This window comes from Parasteatoda tepidariorum, chromosome 9 (assembly GCF_043381705.1).
Source record: "Parasteatoda tepidariorum isolate YZ-2023 chromosome 9, CAS_Ptep_4.0, whole genome shotgun sequence".
Taxonomy (NCBI): domain Eukaryota; kingdom Metazoa; phylum Arthropoda; class Arachnida; order Araneae; family Theridiidae; genus Parasteatoda; species Parasteatoda tepidariorum.
The window spans coordinates 40,539,639-40,555,632 of NC_092212.1; the positions used below are offsets into that span (position 1 = coordinate 40,539,639).

General features: G+C 26.4%; 1 protein-coding gene across 3 annotated transcripts in view; it reads left to right on the forward strand.

The window, feature by feature from the left end:
• The window catches only part of LOC107452816 (apoptosis-resistant E3 ubiquitin protein ligase 1), a 70,681-nt gene extending 60,964 nt beyond the window's left edge, over positions 1-9,717 (forward strand). For 2 of the 3 annotated variants that reach the window (XM_016069401.4, XM_071184964.1), the window contains 5 exons: positions 2,637-2,762; positions 2,889-3,077; positions 5,592-5,678; positions 5,825-6,000; positions 7,139-9,717. In XM_016069401.4, the coding sequence (XP_015924887.2) occupies positions 2,637-2,762; positions 2,889-3,077; positions 5,592-5,678; positions 5,825-6,000; positions 7,139-7,241 (681 nt within the window). In that variant the 3' untranslated portion in view covers positions 7,242-9,717. The remainder of the gene's footprint in view (positions 1-2,636; positions 2,763-2,888; positions 3,078-5,591; positions 5,679-5,824; positions 6,001-7,138) is intronic. The other variant, XM_071184963.1, reaches the window with a different exon arrangement.
• The last annotated feature ends 6,277 nt before the right edge of the window (positions 9,718-15,994 follow it).

A 15,994-nucleotide genomic window follows, 5' to 3' on the forward strand; every position in this document is an offset into this window, starting at 1 on the left:
TTACCAGTAAACAAGATCAAGTAAACCTTAATGAGCTAATAAAAGACAAACGAATATCAAAATGTAGAGAAATGACTAAGCTTTCCTATCCTCTTTTTAATATTCAAAATGTTGGGTTCATTTTTTTTATTTATCATTACTAAGACATTTCATTTGAAGGACATCTCATTGAACAACAATTCATCCAATACTCTTTTGTCTTACAAAAATCTTTGAGTTGTAATTTTTCCCTCCTAATCTTCTGCTTCCATAACATACTTATTTCTCTCCTTATCGATGATTAATTGAATGAATTGCTAATTATTTTTTCAAAACTGCAGAAAGTTTCACTGTTACCAAGCATAATTGTTTTTTTTTTAAACTTATTTACTGAAATGTTATTTAAATGCTTTATCCTTGAAGCTCATAAAAAATTATAATTTTTATTATAAAAATTTGATTTTTGTGCTTACGTGTACAAAACAATTTGCTCATCCTTATAGTCAAATCATCAGACAAAAAAAATTTTTTTTAATGACTCTTACATTTTTTTTTTATCATCAAAGTATACCAATTCATTTTTTTCATAGAGATAAAGTGTGTAATTAAACGACAAATGGAAATTAATTTTGAATGAACATTATAATTACCATTAAATAATGACGATCTAGAGTACAACTCCAATTATTCAAACAAGAATCAGCCATTTGATTGAAAATGTTCAGAAAATCACAAATAGTAAAAAATTTTTTAAACTTACATGCGTTTGTGGGGTAACATTGGTTGAACTTCATCAATAGGACAAAATGTTGCAACATACTCTCTCAACTACTTTTGTCCTACTGATCATCAGTAGGACAAAATATTGCAACATTTTGTCCTACTGATGAGAGTATACCAATGTGACACCAACACGCATATAAGTTTGAATAAAAGTTTACTTATTGCGATTTTTAAACGTTTTTAGTAAAATTTATTTTATCACAATTACCAAGGTTTCGCAGCATTTTTAAAAAGTGCTTATAGGTGCATATTTTTGTTTTTAAGAGCCCGTAAAGGTGCTTTTTTTATTCGGGGTTTGTAAGAATTGCTTAATTTTTTATATTTTAAAAATAGATTTTTTTCTTTGTCATGTCAATTGTCGTTCTACATTACAAAAAATGCATGATTTTCCCAATTTTTTCTGCAATATTTATCAGAAACTAGTTATTTTATGATGATTATGTAAAGTTTTCAAATTGTATTGATTTTTTGTTTATAAATTAACAACTTAAGCGATAGAAAAAATCATTTTTATTACTGCACAGATCCTGATTATAATTTTTTTTTTTTTTTGGAAAATGATTAAAAATATTTTTTGGGATGCTTGAAAAGTACTTATTTTTTGTTGAAAAATCTGGCTACGCACCCTGATTACTCTCATTCATTGAATCATCCATTTTGATTTGAGAATTGAAATTAAGCAAATATTTTAAAGGCAATTGAACTTTATACAGGTTGTTGAAATGTATTAACTGACTTAAAGCTATCAGAAAATAATGCATAAATTGAAACATTTATTTTTTAATCAATGAATGCTAAGGGGATTTTTAATAGTTGCCTTTTTTATCAATTTAGTTAATTTATCAGTCAGTATCTTATTTGCTTATCCAGATCATGCTTGACCTTATATTTGAAGTCTTGCTTTATTTGAAGTCTTGCTATAAACACAATGATGAATATCATACATTTTGTGAAGGAAATTAAAATTGAATCTAAACAGAAATGTTTTTCTGTGGTACAAAACCTCGGCATTTATAGGTGCAGTAAATAAAATGCTAGAAAGGTTTTGCCTTCTTTGCTTATTTTCTATTTCATTTGCTCCACCTGTGATCAAATGAACGGCCAATTCTGAAGGCATGGTGCGTAGCGTTTCTAAAAGTGCTTATTTTCGCATTTTAAAACCCCTTAATAGTGAGATTGGAGGTTTTAAAAAAGTGCTTAATATTCACTTTTAAAAATGATTTTTTTTCTTTACCATATCGATTTTTGTGATGTATTATGCAAAAGCGTAGTTTTCACAATGTTCTTTTCAACGTTTTCACAATTCATTAAGCCATAATCCATTTCGGCATACCATCAGTCCGTAACGCAATGCAAGCGCCAATCACTTTACATTTTTGATGAAATATTTGCGAGTCCGCATGTGCGTCTGTTGAGTTCAGTGAGTTTCCAGCACTCTCGTGTGCAACTCTGCTGCATTTTGCAAGATATTCTCAAATTCAGGTTCATTTTCAACCCTCTAAAATCGAACCAGAAAATTTTTCGATCTTTTTATGTTGGCTAATATAATCAAGAAAAAAGTTCTTTGTCTGAAACTAGTTATTTTATCATGCAAAGTCTTTTAAAATTATTTTGCGTTTTGTTAGCGTATATAGTGCTTAAAAATATTTTTTGAGAGCTTAAGAAGTACTTAAAAGGTGCTTTTTCTGGAAAGATTTTGCTACGCACCCTGTTATATTAAATTCTATTAAAATTAATTTATGTCCTTTGATTTCAAATTGATTTTGACAGAAATATAAAAATGCATCCATGTTATTATGTATAAAAATCTCATAATTAATTGGAAAAAAAGACATTTATATTTCATGTATTCACTTTTTAAAAAAAAATTTCAGTATTTTGAACACGATGATCCAGACCTTTATGTGAACAAAATAAAATACATCCTAGAAAATGATATTGAAAGCATGGACTTATTCTTTGTTGAAGAACTATATGATTCAACAGGAAAACTGATTGAAGTAAGACATTTCTAAGCCATAACTAATTTATAGTGTGTTAATAATTTCTAAATCACTGATAAGAACTTAAGATCAACAATTAAAGTTTGTAAAATAATAATTAATTAGTTTCATACTTTATTGCAGGAAGTTGACCTCATTCCAAATGGTTACATGATACCTGTTACTAAAGAAAACAAGCTGCAGTACTTAAATGCTCTTGCTCAATATAGACTCACGACTAGTGTGAAGTCTGAAATAGAGCACTTTTTAAAAGGATTGACAGAACTTATACCCGATAATCTCCTCTGCATTTTTGACGAAAATGAGTTGGAGGTATTTATTTATTATTTATGAAAGAAAAAAACACATTCTTTTAATTCTTCTAAAAGCAAAATATTTCAATAGTGTAATTTGTAAAAAAAGTTAAGTAATATTTTTTTCTCTTTTATTATAAATGGTTATAATATTTAATGGTTATTAGTATTACTAATAACCTCCGGTTAAATGGTTTACAAACTTCCGGTTTAGTGATAAGAACCAAATAAAAATGTTGTCATCAGCGTATCTCTGATTTACTAAGGCATTTTTCATAAACTGAAAAAAATTTATTGAAACTGTCGGTAAAATAATATTTGAGTTTTCATGAAAATTTTAGCTTTATACAATGCAATAGTTTTATCCAAGCTATTTTCTAGTTGAATCTTGTGCCATATAGCTAACTCATTGAAGTACATTTATGTTCATAATTTTGGCTAACGCTGGTGACCAGCTACTTTAAGCAAGCATTGTCTTGGCCCTTATGTGCATACCCCTAAACAAGTTTGACTGTTACATGAATTTTAAATTTTTCTTTTCTATGGCCAGTTCAACTTTTATTATTAGAAATTACTTAAATTGTTGCAACTGATTGCTTATTTTATCAAAACTAACTAAAATAGTTCAACGGAATCTGCAAATATTTGGTTATATGCTCACAGTACTATTTTTACTTCATTTAACGAGAATTCATACTTTATTTTCTATGAGAAAAAGTCAGAGCGATTACATTTTGTTTCAGAGTGGGTTATATTTAGACTAGTGGGTTTTCAATGTGCCTCACTCCTCCAAATTTTTTCATTCAATTTTAAATCAGTAATTCAAAAATAAATTGAATGATGTAGAACAATGTTTTTTTTCACATAATAAGTTGAAGTGAGGAACTGATAATAATAAGAAAGATTCACAAATTAATATGTTTAGTCATTTATTATGACTGGAAGCTTAATAAGCAATTAAGTATTGCCTCGACTTGAACAGCTTTCTCTAAGAAGCAATTTTGTATTACCTGTTTTGAAATAAACGATGTAAATAAGACAAGGACTAAACAGCAACTCTGAGTGACTTGTATCAGGAGAAGTGTTCTACTATAAATTTCAGTTAAATTACTTATTTCAGAAGTGTTTTGTTTTTGAATGCACACGTAGTGGGGAGTTATCTGTGTGATGCAGTTTGCTTTATTTGCAGTGAGAGTCAGGAAGTATGAAGGAATGCATTATTAAGATGTGTTATGATACTAAACGAAGTTTGAAGTATTTTCAACTGGGTGGGTATTTTCGGAGTGACCGAGTTCAGAAATCAAAAGCACAACAAAATGCTAGCTGTCATTGTTTTCTCTAACAAATTAGTAATAGTAACAATTTGTGTTAGTTACACAGTAGTCAAAACATTGCAACTTGATAAATGCGTTTAAAAAATGGGGAGTATGTTGAGAATTGTATTGTCCATTTTTTGTAATTTGCCTACGTAAGTCTATTTTAAATATTCGCTTGTCTGGTCGAACAAAAACGAGTTGTGTAGGATCTGACTTAAATCATGTTTAATACTCTTGAATTCAAATGTAAGAAATTCGTGTTTTATTCTGTAGCAATGCAAAAATGAATAAATGCAACAGATACTGCAGACTTTGATAGAAAAAAATTCTTTATAATAAAGGAATTAGTGCTTTTACATTAAAAAAATTCAACCCTTTGTTCAGTTATATTCTTGTTTACTCAACATCTTGGCTCTATGCAAGCCAAATATTTTTGCCATGAGAATATTTTGCTTTTTCTATGAGTTCCACTGAACAAGAATCATAGAGATTATTAAAATCCATCACGAAAGTGTGTATAAATGATGTTTCTTTATAAACTTTGAAAATGTTATCAATGTAATTGTCAAGTTGGTTAGCTTTATCCATCGGGTCCGAGAGTTGCATTTACTGCTTTCAATTTTTTTAATTAAGTTCAAAAGGAAAATTTCAGAAACTTAACCCTAAAATTGACTTTTATTCTTCTCCCATTTTTGAATTCTTTAAAAATATCATCTAGAATGTGTGATTTTTCCCAATTTATTGGAGCTCTTGGATGCAAAATGTTAAAGGCTCCTGTTCTAGACATTCCTAAAACTGGAGCAGATTGATATTAATTTGTTATTAGTTTGGCCCAATCATGTGTGTTGCAACATATTTACACTTTATAGTTTGTATGACTTATGCCAAAATGGAACTTCCGTACAAACCTGCACTTAGCAGTTCTTCTGTTGTTTGATATGGGATATACTTTCTTCTGTTTTATGTATCTATAAACTTTTTATTTAACTGCACTTGTATGCAGATTTATTTTTTCGTATGAAGTTTTTTAAAGGTAAGACTAAATTATGGAATTCCGCTATATAAACTCATTTAGCTTCAATATGTTTTTCAAATTAAATAAAATATGGAAATTTTTTTTTCAATTTTAGATATTGCCTAAGAATTTGTTATATTAACATAAAACTGTCATATTCTTAAGTAAACTTTTCACTCACTATTTGTTTCCTTTATTTCAGTTACTTATGTGTGGAACTGGCAGTTATTCTATCGCTGATTTTAAAGCAAATCATGCTGTTAGTGGCTCATCTTACGAATTCAGAAAGGTAATATTTTATTGATTATTATTAAACTTTGAAAGCCATTTTGATTTTATTTATTTTTATTTTCATGTTAATCAAAATAATATTTTTAAACATTAAATATATAAAAATAAATGTTTGTAAAATTTATTATTCATATTTATTGATAGGTCTTAGAATGGTTTTGGATTGCAGTGTCAAACTTTTCTGAGGAGGAAATGGCACGATTATTGCAGTTTGCTACCGGGTGTTCCCAATTACCACCAGGTGGTTTCTCAGAACTGAGTCCAAAATTCCACATTACAGCTGCACCAACATTTGGTAATTTGCCTACAGCACATACATGGTAAGTTAACTGATTCTATTTTTGTAAATGAATCTGAATTGTTTTTGGAAAAATTTTAACAATTCTAAAATGCCAGTTTTTTTTTTTTTTTTTTTTTTTTTTTTTTTTTTTTTTTTTTTTTATACGTTAAAAATCTGGATCTGAGATTTTTTATATGTTTTGTAAATTAACTTGAATTGTTTTACAAATCGTTTTAAAAATTCTAAAATAGAAATTTTTTTAAAAGGTTGAAAAAACCTGGAGCTGAAAGTGATAGATTACAATAAAAATATTTGTAGGGATTTTACTGCAATAGAATACAATACATAAAATGAAGTTCACTACAAAGAAATTTTTCATATGTAGTGCAAGTGGACATTGATTTAAGTAAAATTATTTTTATCATTCAACAGGATTGATTGTGCTCCGGAAAAAAATCCGGATTTCCGTATTTTTCGCTTGCCGTGATCCGGAAGTTTCCGGAGATCGAAGGCTCAGACATTTCAAAAAATCATTGATCACAAAAGTTTCCGGAAATTAAATTTTCAGAGGTGGAACTTAAAAACACTGTTTATTTTATTTGTTTATAAGAGAGAGCCAGATATACTTTATAAGCTTATATTCAAGATTAATATTCATTTTTTATCAGTAAATAGCTATTATAATCATAAACTCAAGAAAGACATACGTATTTGTAAATATCAATTACTTCTCCAGGTCATCATAAGTATGTGTAAAATTTTAATTATATTTTAAGTAAACTAAGAAATATTGAGAAAAAGGAAAAAAAAACTTGGTTAAATTGTTTTCTAATTTTTCGATTTAAAATGTTTTTTTTTTTTTTTTTTTTTTTTTTTTTTTTTTTNTTTTTTTTTTTTTTTGTTTTTTTCACTCAAGAAATTTTCTAGAATTTTCACTTGGACTCACAATCACCCCATATTGAATTAAAGTAATTAATGCTGGTAGAAAAATATGTTTTACTTCTAAACAGATTTCAAGTAGTAAAAAAAAAAATCGGAAGAAGTAAAACAATTTTAAAACATTTAAACAAGTTCAATTGAATCTATGACAGTCAATGAAAGAGCAAAGCCTTTCCTATAGTTCATTGAAAATTGTTTCTATTTAATGTTTACATGTTATTTAAATCTTGTTTTTATAGTTTCAACCAGCTGTGCTTGCCTGATTATGACTCCTATGAACAATTTGAAAGAGCACTGAGATTAGCAATTAACGAAGGATCTGAGGGCTTTGGTATGGTTTGAGATGTATGTAATTGAGAGAGAGAGAACGATAGTGTTAGTTGCAGCAAAACTCACACATATGCCTTGTAAACATTGTAAAGAAAATTTAAGTATTTCAAGTATGGCTGTGATTTATATTATTCTTCCACATTTTTAGATTATTTGTACTGAATCGAGTATTTTTTGTCACAGTTTTATAAAAGTTCTCTTAAATGTTCATAAGTTTCCTTTTTACATTTTTAAAACAAAGTATGTACTTAAACTTAGCTAACATTTGAAATTTCAATACTTATTTAAATTAAAGAGCATTACTATTAATATTAGATGTCCTTGATATCTTTAATTCCTAATGAGAATTGTTATGATAGTGTGATATTTGTTAATGCTACCATACAAAAATTTGGAACCAGTAATTTATTTTAAAGTTAAATTCTCTTAAACTGCTGTATTTTTATTTGCGCATATACAAAATGTTTCAATGATGATACTCCACTAAACTAAATTAGGTAAATGACAGTTTTTTCATTGAATTAAAATTAATCTTAAAATATAAATTTTTTTTTAACTTTATGAGTTTATTTATTATCATGAACATTGTAACTCTATGATATTAATATCGTATTATTTTTAGTTTTTGTAAAAAAGGAATATATTAAAGAAAATTTATTCCAGTTAGAATAAATCTGGACACATGGTAGCTGTGCTCGCCTATGCCACAGTTCCTGGGTTCTGTCCTCAGACTGGGTAAGGTTGACTCAGCATGTCATCCCTTTAGTGGATGCGTAAAATGAGTACCAGGCCTGCTTTTGAAGTGAATGGGGTTTCAGTGTTCAGCTGACCACCCAACTGGAATATATGATCCTGCACTCCAGAGCCTTAGGGCAAGAAAACTGGGATGGGCACCGTAAACCTTGGCCCTGATCACGCCACTGAATTTAGTTCAGTTTTTTAATAAATTTGAAGCAAACTTCATTAAAACACTAGTTCAAAATTGAAAAAGTATATCTTATAGTTAAACAAAAGCGTCATGTTATGCAAATATTGTGAAAACAATGAATTAGATAATAAAAATTATTTTTAAATTTTCAGCTCTTCTAAACTTTACCTTTTAAAATGTATTTAGGTAAACGAAGAAGAAAAATCAAGTTTTAATTATAGCTTATGTAAATTATGTGTGAACACAAATCCTTTTTGGAAGGTTTTTGTTATTGGCGCATTAAGTAGTTCATAATTTTTAGAAACATAGAAAAATGAAAGATAAAAAATAAGAAAATGTTATTTGGATTTTTTTAATAAAAATCCATTATTAAAAATATTTTTTAATTCATTACGTTTTAAAAAATCATTATTTTTTATTTGGTTTAAAATGCTATTTATAAATCTTGCATAGACACAAATAGCTCCTTTCTTCAATTTTCGCTTGATTAAAAGTCCAACAAATAGTTTTTTCAACTGTAACTTTAATTGATTAGCAAATAAATTAATTCCAAATTCTTGAATGGTTGTATATATTTATAATGTACAAAAGACGTATTTTCCATATGTATATTTCACATGCATGATGTATATTAACTTTCCATTCTATCATTTTATAAAATAGTAGCAGATTTAATATTGGTTATTAGTAAATGGATAATTCGCTTCTAAAATGTTTATGATCAATAAATTAAGAACACAATAAAGCAGTATGGTAGCATATATAGATAATTTGTTGTGATTGTAAAAACATGTATCGTTTAGCGTATGTCCTGTTTAGCATTCATAATGTAGTTTTGCATTCAATCTTTTTATACTCTTTAAACTTAAATTTATTGGGGGATTATATTTAGGAGAAGTCTTGAAATTTTGCAAAATTTAATTATTCTTCTGATTCAAAATAAGATTTTAGAATATTATAAGATAAAATTTTATTGTACAATTTTATAAATGTTTTATCTTGCACAAAATTTAAGAACAAATGTTTTAAGATTATTTCAGCCTTAAAATCACTTTTAAATTGCTGTGGAACCTCATAATTTTTGTATTAAATCTTGTAATTTAATTCATTTTGTCTGGAAACTAAAATTCGATCTGAACTAGAGTTTTATTTATTTAATTATTTTAATTAAAACCTAGGAAACTTTTAGTTATTTTGAACCAATAATGAATTAAATAATTAAAAAACGTTCAAGTATCAAAGATGAAATAAAGGAAAATATGCATTTACAATATTTGATCAAATTCAATACCAAATTATTTTTGGTTTTATAAATACTTTTTTACTGTTATGAACATGTCATAGCTTCATTTAACATTTAAGTTATATGAAGCTTTGATCACTAAGAAATAAGTTATAATTTTATAAATCATAAGATATTCTACTTTGATTTTTAAAGCACATAGTGTACCAAACCTTGTTATAGTTATTTAAAAAATTTCTTTTAATGTATGTATTGTGCTTGGAATGGGTTTAAAAATGTGCACTGTTCATAATAAATGTGTTTTGCATGTGGTTAGATATTTTTTTTTTTTAAATTTCTTTACAATATGCATACATTTTTGTTTAAGAGATACATATATATATACATAAGGAATTTGAAACAAAGTTTTTTGATTATTTTTTAAGTAGTTATTTACATTTTTTTAATTTGTACATAAAATTTTTATCAAGTGTTTGAAATAAAATACTTTTATTATTTTAAAAATATTTATTTACATGAATATTGAACAACATAATTATTTAAAATGTGTTATGAAATAAGGATAATGACGGCATATTAGAGTTCAGAAAATGAGTCAACTACTATTTTTTATTTCAAGTGTCTCAATGAGAATTGAATATACTTAGTGTACTCAACAAATTGGCCTTTGTGTGCAATATACTTAATTAAAAAGGGTATAGTTTTAAAATATTTATTTACATTTACACAAAACATCATAATTATTTAATATGTATTATTGAATAATAATATTGACATTCTTAAGTTTCAGAGAGAATTCAACTTTCATTTTTTATTTCAAGTGTCTGGATTAGAATCAAACATAGAAAAGTATAATTATAGTACCCAACAAATTGGCATTTGTACACAATATACGTACTTATAAGAAAAAAATGTATCAATAATTTTAAAAATGATTAATTTCATATATGTTTTAGTAAGAAAAAGACATTTTAACAATGTAAAAAGTAAAAGTGAATTTTTTTGTAATATTTTATTGTAGAACCATTACTTAAAATATAAGTTTACAGTTTGCATTTCTGAATCACTTAAGTGAATATAAAATATCATAGCATTCTACTAGTCGATTTGAACTTAACAGGTAAGTACAGAAATATATTTATAAGCAACCATTTGTGATCTGCAATCAAAATTTATAATTTTTGACCTAATATCAGCTTACTTTTTTTCGGTTTAAAAATGATTAATTAGTTGTAAATTTTTTTCCAAAAAACTATTTCATATATTTCTTAATGAAATATTCAATTATGTCATTCCATTATTACATGCTAGTATTTTAATACATCAATTATAATTTTGTAAAGAAACTATGAGTAAAATTTTTAGAATTAAGGTAATCAGTTTAGCATATTTTTGTAGTAAATGAATTTATACTTTTCAAATTCTTAGAAATACAGTAATACTTACTTGGTTTTGCATACAGTTACTACAAAAGTGTTTACCTAAGTTTTCAAGTATGAAGAATGTCGTAAATAAATTTCCAATGAAAGGCAAGTTTTCTAAACTGCCACAGTAAATTTGGCAGCAAAACTTATTTACAACTACATACTTTGAAATTAAAATTAAAACAACGAAAATTTTAGGCTTCAAGTCTATCATTCTCTTTAAGCAAAACAAGAAATCTTTTAATTTATCAGCAATATATGTACCTGTTTATATGGTTCAAAACTGTAGTGGTTAGTTCTAAGAATGAGTACAAAAAGAAAAGAGCTCTGAAAGTATTGGTTGAAAGAATTTATCTAATAAAATTCGATTTACATTTTCGAAGTTAGTGAAAAATTTGGGTTGGTACACAAAAACAGCTGACAAATAGGTGAAAATTAGAATATTGTTTGTTGCATTTCAATTTTCAAATATTTCTATTCATTTACAATTAATTTGTGCAGTTTCAATATGACATTTAACTTCTTTTTTAATGTCGTAATGTTAGCTTAAATTAATCATGCTTAAACTTTAATTACATGCAGTTCGCACATTTTGAATGTGAATGTTAGAAGGCTTAAGTTTCAATAAAATGTTTTAGTTTTAAAAAAAATTAGTAGAACTAGAAACATTTTGTGTATTCGTTAACTAGGAAATAGTTTATCTTATATTCATTAAAACATTTTTAAGTTTAATTTTGCATTCCATTTTATCGGATCAAATTGTATTTTATCTTTAATATATTTAATTGTAATATTCATTAAATTCCCAAATAATTGGGTGTAATAATCTATATTTTATACTTTAACAATCTCATTTTGTGCCTTTCTTACAATTGTTTGTGTATGTGAATTGTTTCTAGCATTAGTGCTCTAACTTTTTTTATTTCATATATATATATATAAAATTCCTTTATTGTCAGTTTCTAGAAAAATGTGTTGTAGTAATTTTGTAGTACATATTTTATTTCAGTATTTTGGCATGAAATCTTTATGCTTGTATGAAGTATTTCACAATTAATTGTGTGGTAAGAAATTGTTGTACTTCTACCTAATCCTAATACCTAACTTTAATTCTTTTCATGCTTACTCATTTAAATTACTAAATAAATACTCAAGCAAAAGTGAAATAAATGAGTTTAAAAATTATAATTTTTTTAAATCAAATATGAACTTTAGTTTACTGGCATTTTATATGAAATTTATTTAGTGCTAAAGCAAATATTTGTGTGTAATTTTTTTCTGCTTGTATAGAGTGGGATATTTATTTAAAATTTTTTACATTAGCCTCCCTTTATATCACATCTGTTCAGATACAAAAAAAGGCTGCCATATTATCCTGCAAGACAATTATTTTATTATTCTCTATAATATGGAATGGAATATTTATCACCTTCTACAGCTATTGTTAATTGCATTATTTTCTTGCAAGAGTTATGACATTGCAATGTATTTGTTAATAAAGCGCTATCTTCATTTTTAACAAAATAAATAACAATTTCTTATGTTTTTCTAGAATTCTAAATAAAAAAAAATATGTAAACTTTTTTTAATTTTTTTTTTATTTGGAGACATAGCAAAAGTAATATATCTGAATGTGGATCTCAGTTCTCAGGTACTATGCAAGGATCTACTGTATTTAATTTTGTTTTCCAAAATCAACTGGTTATTATTAATGTGTTAAAAATTCTAATGAACTGGGTCGTTTACACGGATAAATGTCTTGAAGGTGAAGTTTACTGTCATGATCAGGGCATTGAAGTTAGTCTTTCAAATACGTCAAGCTGGATTAATAGGCCTACTCCAAAATAACAATGATAGAGTGATTAATTTTTTTTTTTTTTTTTAAGAGAGAGAGCCATTAAAAAAACAATAAATCTGTAAAAGCAATATGAGGAGTAATTTTTTTAACTTTTTACTTAAATGATTGCTAAAAGTTCTTATATTTTTTTTTAACTTAAAAGACTTAGCTAAGTGGAAATCTAACAAAATTTGTTCTTTTTTTCAAGGACTACACTAGCCCTAGTAATAGTACTTAAAAAAATCAACATAATAATACAAATTTTAATATATATTTCTTCCATCAAGGATTCTGCACTTTTTATTTGTGATAATGATAAAAGTCTAAAAAATAATGTGAAGGAGTCGTGTGATATCTCAATGTGATGCATTATCAAAAAAAATTAAATGTAGTCGATCTTTTATGTGTCAAGATTGTTACCTCCTTTTATTTTGGCTTATAAGTTAATAAATTTTCTTTAATATTATTTTCAAACATTAAATGGTATGGAATATTTTATTGCTTAATAGGAGCAACTCTAATTATTTAATCAGAAATTTTAAAGCAGATGTTGAGTGAGAAGTAATTTTGTTAGCTGCATTTTTAAATTCTAAAATGAAATAGAGCCGTAATAAAAAGTTATTAGATTATATAAATATTTAGGTTATAGATAAATTATTTATATTATATTTATATTGAATGATTGTTAAACGATTTAAAAGTTTTTTTTTCTTAACATATATGCATGGAAAAATAGTTGAACTGTTTGTTGAATGGAATTTAAAAATATATATAAATGTTTATATCCTTTAATTACATCACTTGACAATTTAAAAAATTTTGAGATAATAAGGTATCAAGTTAAGAAAGATTATTGGAAAATGTTTATCGATATAATCTTGCATATTCACATTTTCTGAAGACTTATTACTTTATTCCTTTTTTACAAAGCTTAAAACTTTTTTTAAATTTAACAATACAAGCTTAATATGTATAATAAAAGTAGTAATTGTTGTAAGGAATTTTAACAACGATTCAGTTTCGTCTTTCTTATATTTTGTTTTTCCATTGTATTCAAGTTTACAATTTTAATATTCTTTAAAAAGCAATTTTATTTTTTCCTTGCTGTAAATTATTTTCTCTTTATTAAACACTTTTGCTTTGCAAAGTATTAGTATACATTAAATTTCTTTGCATACTTGTTCATTAAATAAAACTATCTTTATGCTGCTTTTTAGATATTGTCACTGTGATAAATTATGAAAGGTGCTTTTTTATGTTTAAGTTTTTATTGTTTTGATATTTGTAATGTTCTGTGTTTAATAAAACTTCATTTATATTTATACTGACTCTTTTTTTAAAAATAAATCTTACTTTTTGCAGTAACCAAAAAACTCATCATTTGATTCAGTTTAATAAGAAAGTTAACATCTGAGTTGTTTGTAGTCAACACTTGCATTTTTAAAATTTGTCCAGTTATGTTAAAAATAATACAATTACTTTATAAAAATTACAATTCCCATTTGCTGGAAAGTTAAAAGAAATTCAAAATCCATATTTTTAGTAAGGTGAATGCAATTATCGTTATATTTCTGTAAAGTGGAATTCTACAGCTAAATTTGATACTCTTCATATTTATTTTAATTTTTAAAACTTTCACATTTTTTAAGCTATTAAAAACATTGATATTAAATTTATCTTTAATTGTATTTTTATGTTATAAAATAATGTAAAAAAAGACTTTATATTAAATTTAATATGATGTAATAATTTTGATATAATGTCTGCAAAACAATAAACAAAATAAAATTTTACTTCTGGTGAAAATGAAGTTAGTTTTAAAATTTATGTTACACTGATTAAATGTAAAAATTTTAATAACTTGTTAAATAGTTTTTTGAGGATATTTTCTACTTTTGTATTAAACTATTAATAAAGAAATATATTGAGATGCTGATACTGCCGGGGGGGGGGGGGAAAANNGGGGGGGGGGGGGAAACAGAAACTTCAGCGTTTTTAAAGAAATTATTAGTTTCTAACTATTAACAAAATCTAGTCAGGAATTTAACAGGATGGATTTTATACAAATATTTTTTTAGTTTTTCATTTTAAGTAGGATTTTGATGAAAATGTAAATCAAAAGCCATTATTTTTTTTTCTTACCAAGTTTTAATATTTAAAAAATATATATATTCATTACTTAATACTGTTTGGATTAGTTTCAATGTTTGATGAACTTCTGAATTACCCCTTTTAAGTTCAAATCGTGGAGTTTAATTTATCAATGAGATATTGATGTTTAAGAGCATCTTAATTCTTTAATTAACTTTTTATCTTTAATATAATATGTATGCATTTATTAAACCCAAATAGTATTTTTATTTGAAGAACTTGATAAAATGATGAATTGTTTAAATTATATCTCGGAGAATTTCAGTTTTAAAAAATATAGCAAAGGAAGTAAGCAAATAATGAAACTCATCATTTCAATAAAAACCAGTTTGTTTTATGCCCTGACAGAAGTAATAATTAAATTGACTATATATGCGGCTGATATTAATTACTTTTGCACCCAAAAGTTCTCTCCTTTTCAATATGTCAGTGATACCTTCTGTCACTAGAATTTCCTATGTCCATTTCTCCCCCTATATTTGTAGGTACCTCAGTCAAAATCTAACAGCAAATGTAGACAACGCCTTTTAAATTAGATCTAATCTAAGCAGATTTAGTGCGATTGTTGCAAAAAGGTTTGGTCCCGCAGTGGACTGATCGTTAAGACACGGTTCCCAGCAGATCACCGAAGTCAAGCATCACTGGCTACGGTCAGTGTGCGGGTGGGTGACCACTTGGATCAGTCTGCGTAGGGACCGAGGGTGTGCGGTATGGGTCCTCGTTAAACTGTGCTACCGTAAAGTGCTCGACTTCGCGCGCAGGTCGTCGGGCTACCGAAGCGGGGGTGCCATTCCCTCCGCAGAGGATCAAAATTGTGATGGCATGTCTTCGGATCATCCTCCGGGATGTTTCCCAGACCGTCGCCAATAACCCATTGTGCAGCTCTAGTGCGACGTAAATTAACAACAACAAAAAGGTTTGTTTTAATTATAAGAAAACAATCCCAAGTATTGTTTGAATACAAGTTGTATCTCTTAAATTAACGAATATTTAAAAAAAAAAAAAAACTTTGCTATTTTTATAATATTTTTACTTTTTGAAAAAAAAATTTAAAACTTTTTCGAACTTTTCGAATTTGCTACGGTCATACAAAATAATCATTATGCATGTTTACGTTGTTGTAAAAACCTAAAATTACCAGAAATTCTTCAAATAATAAGTTAAAATATGCAAGCATTCAAA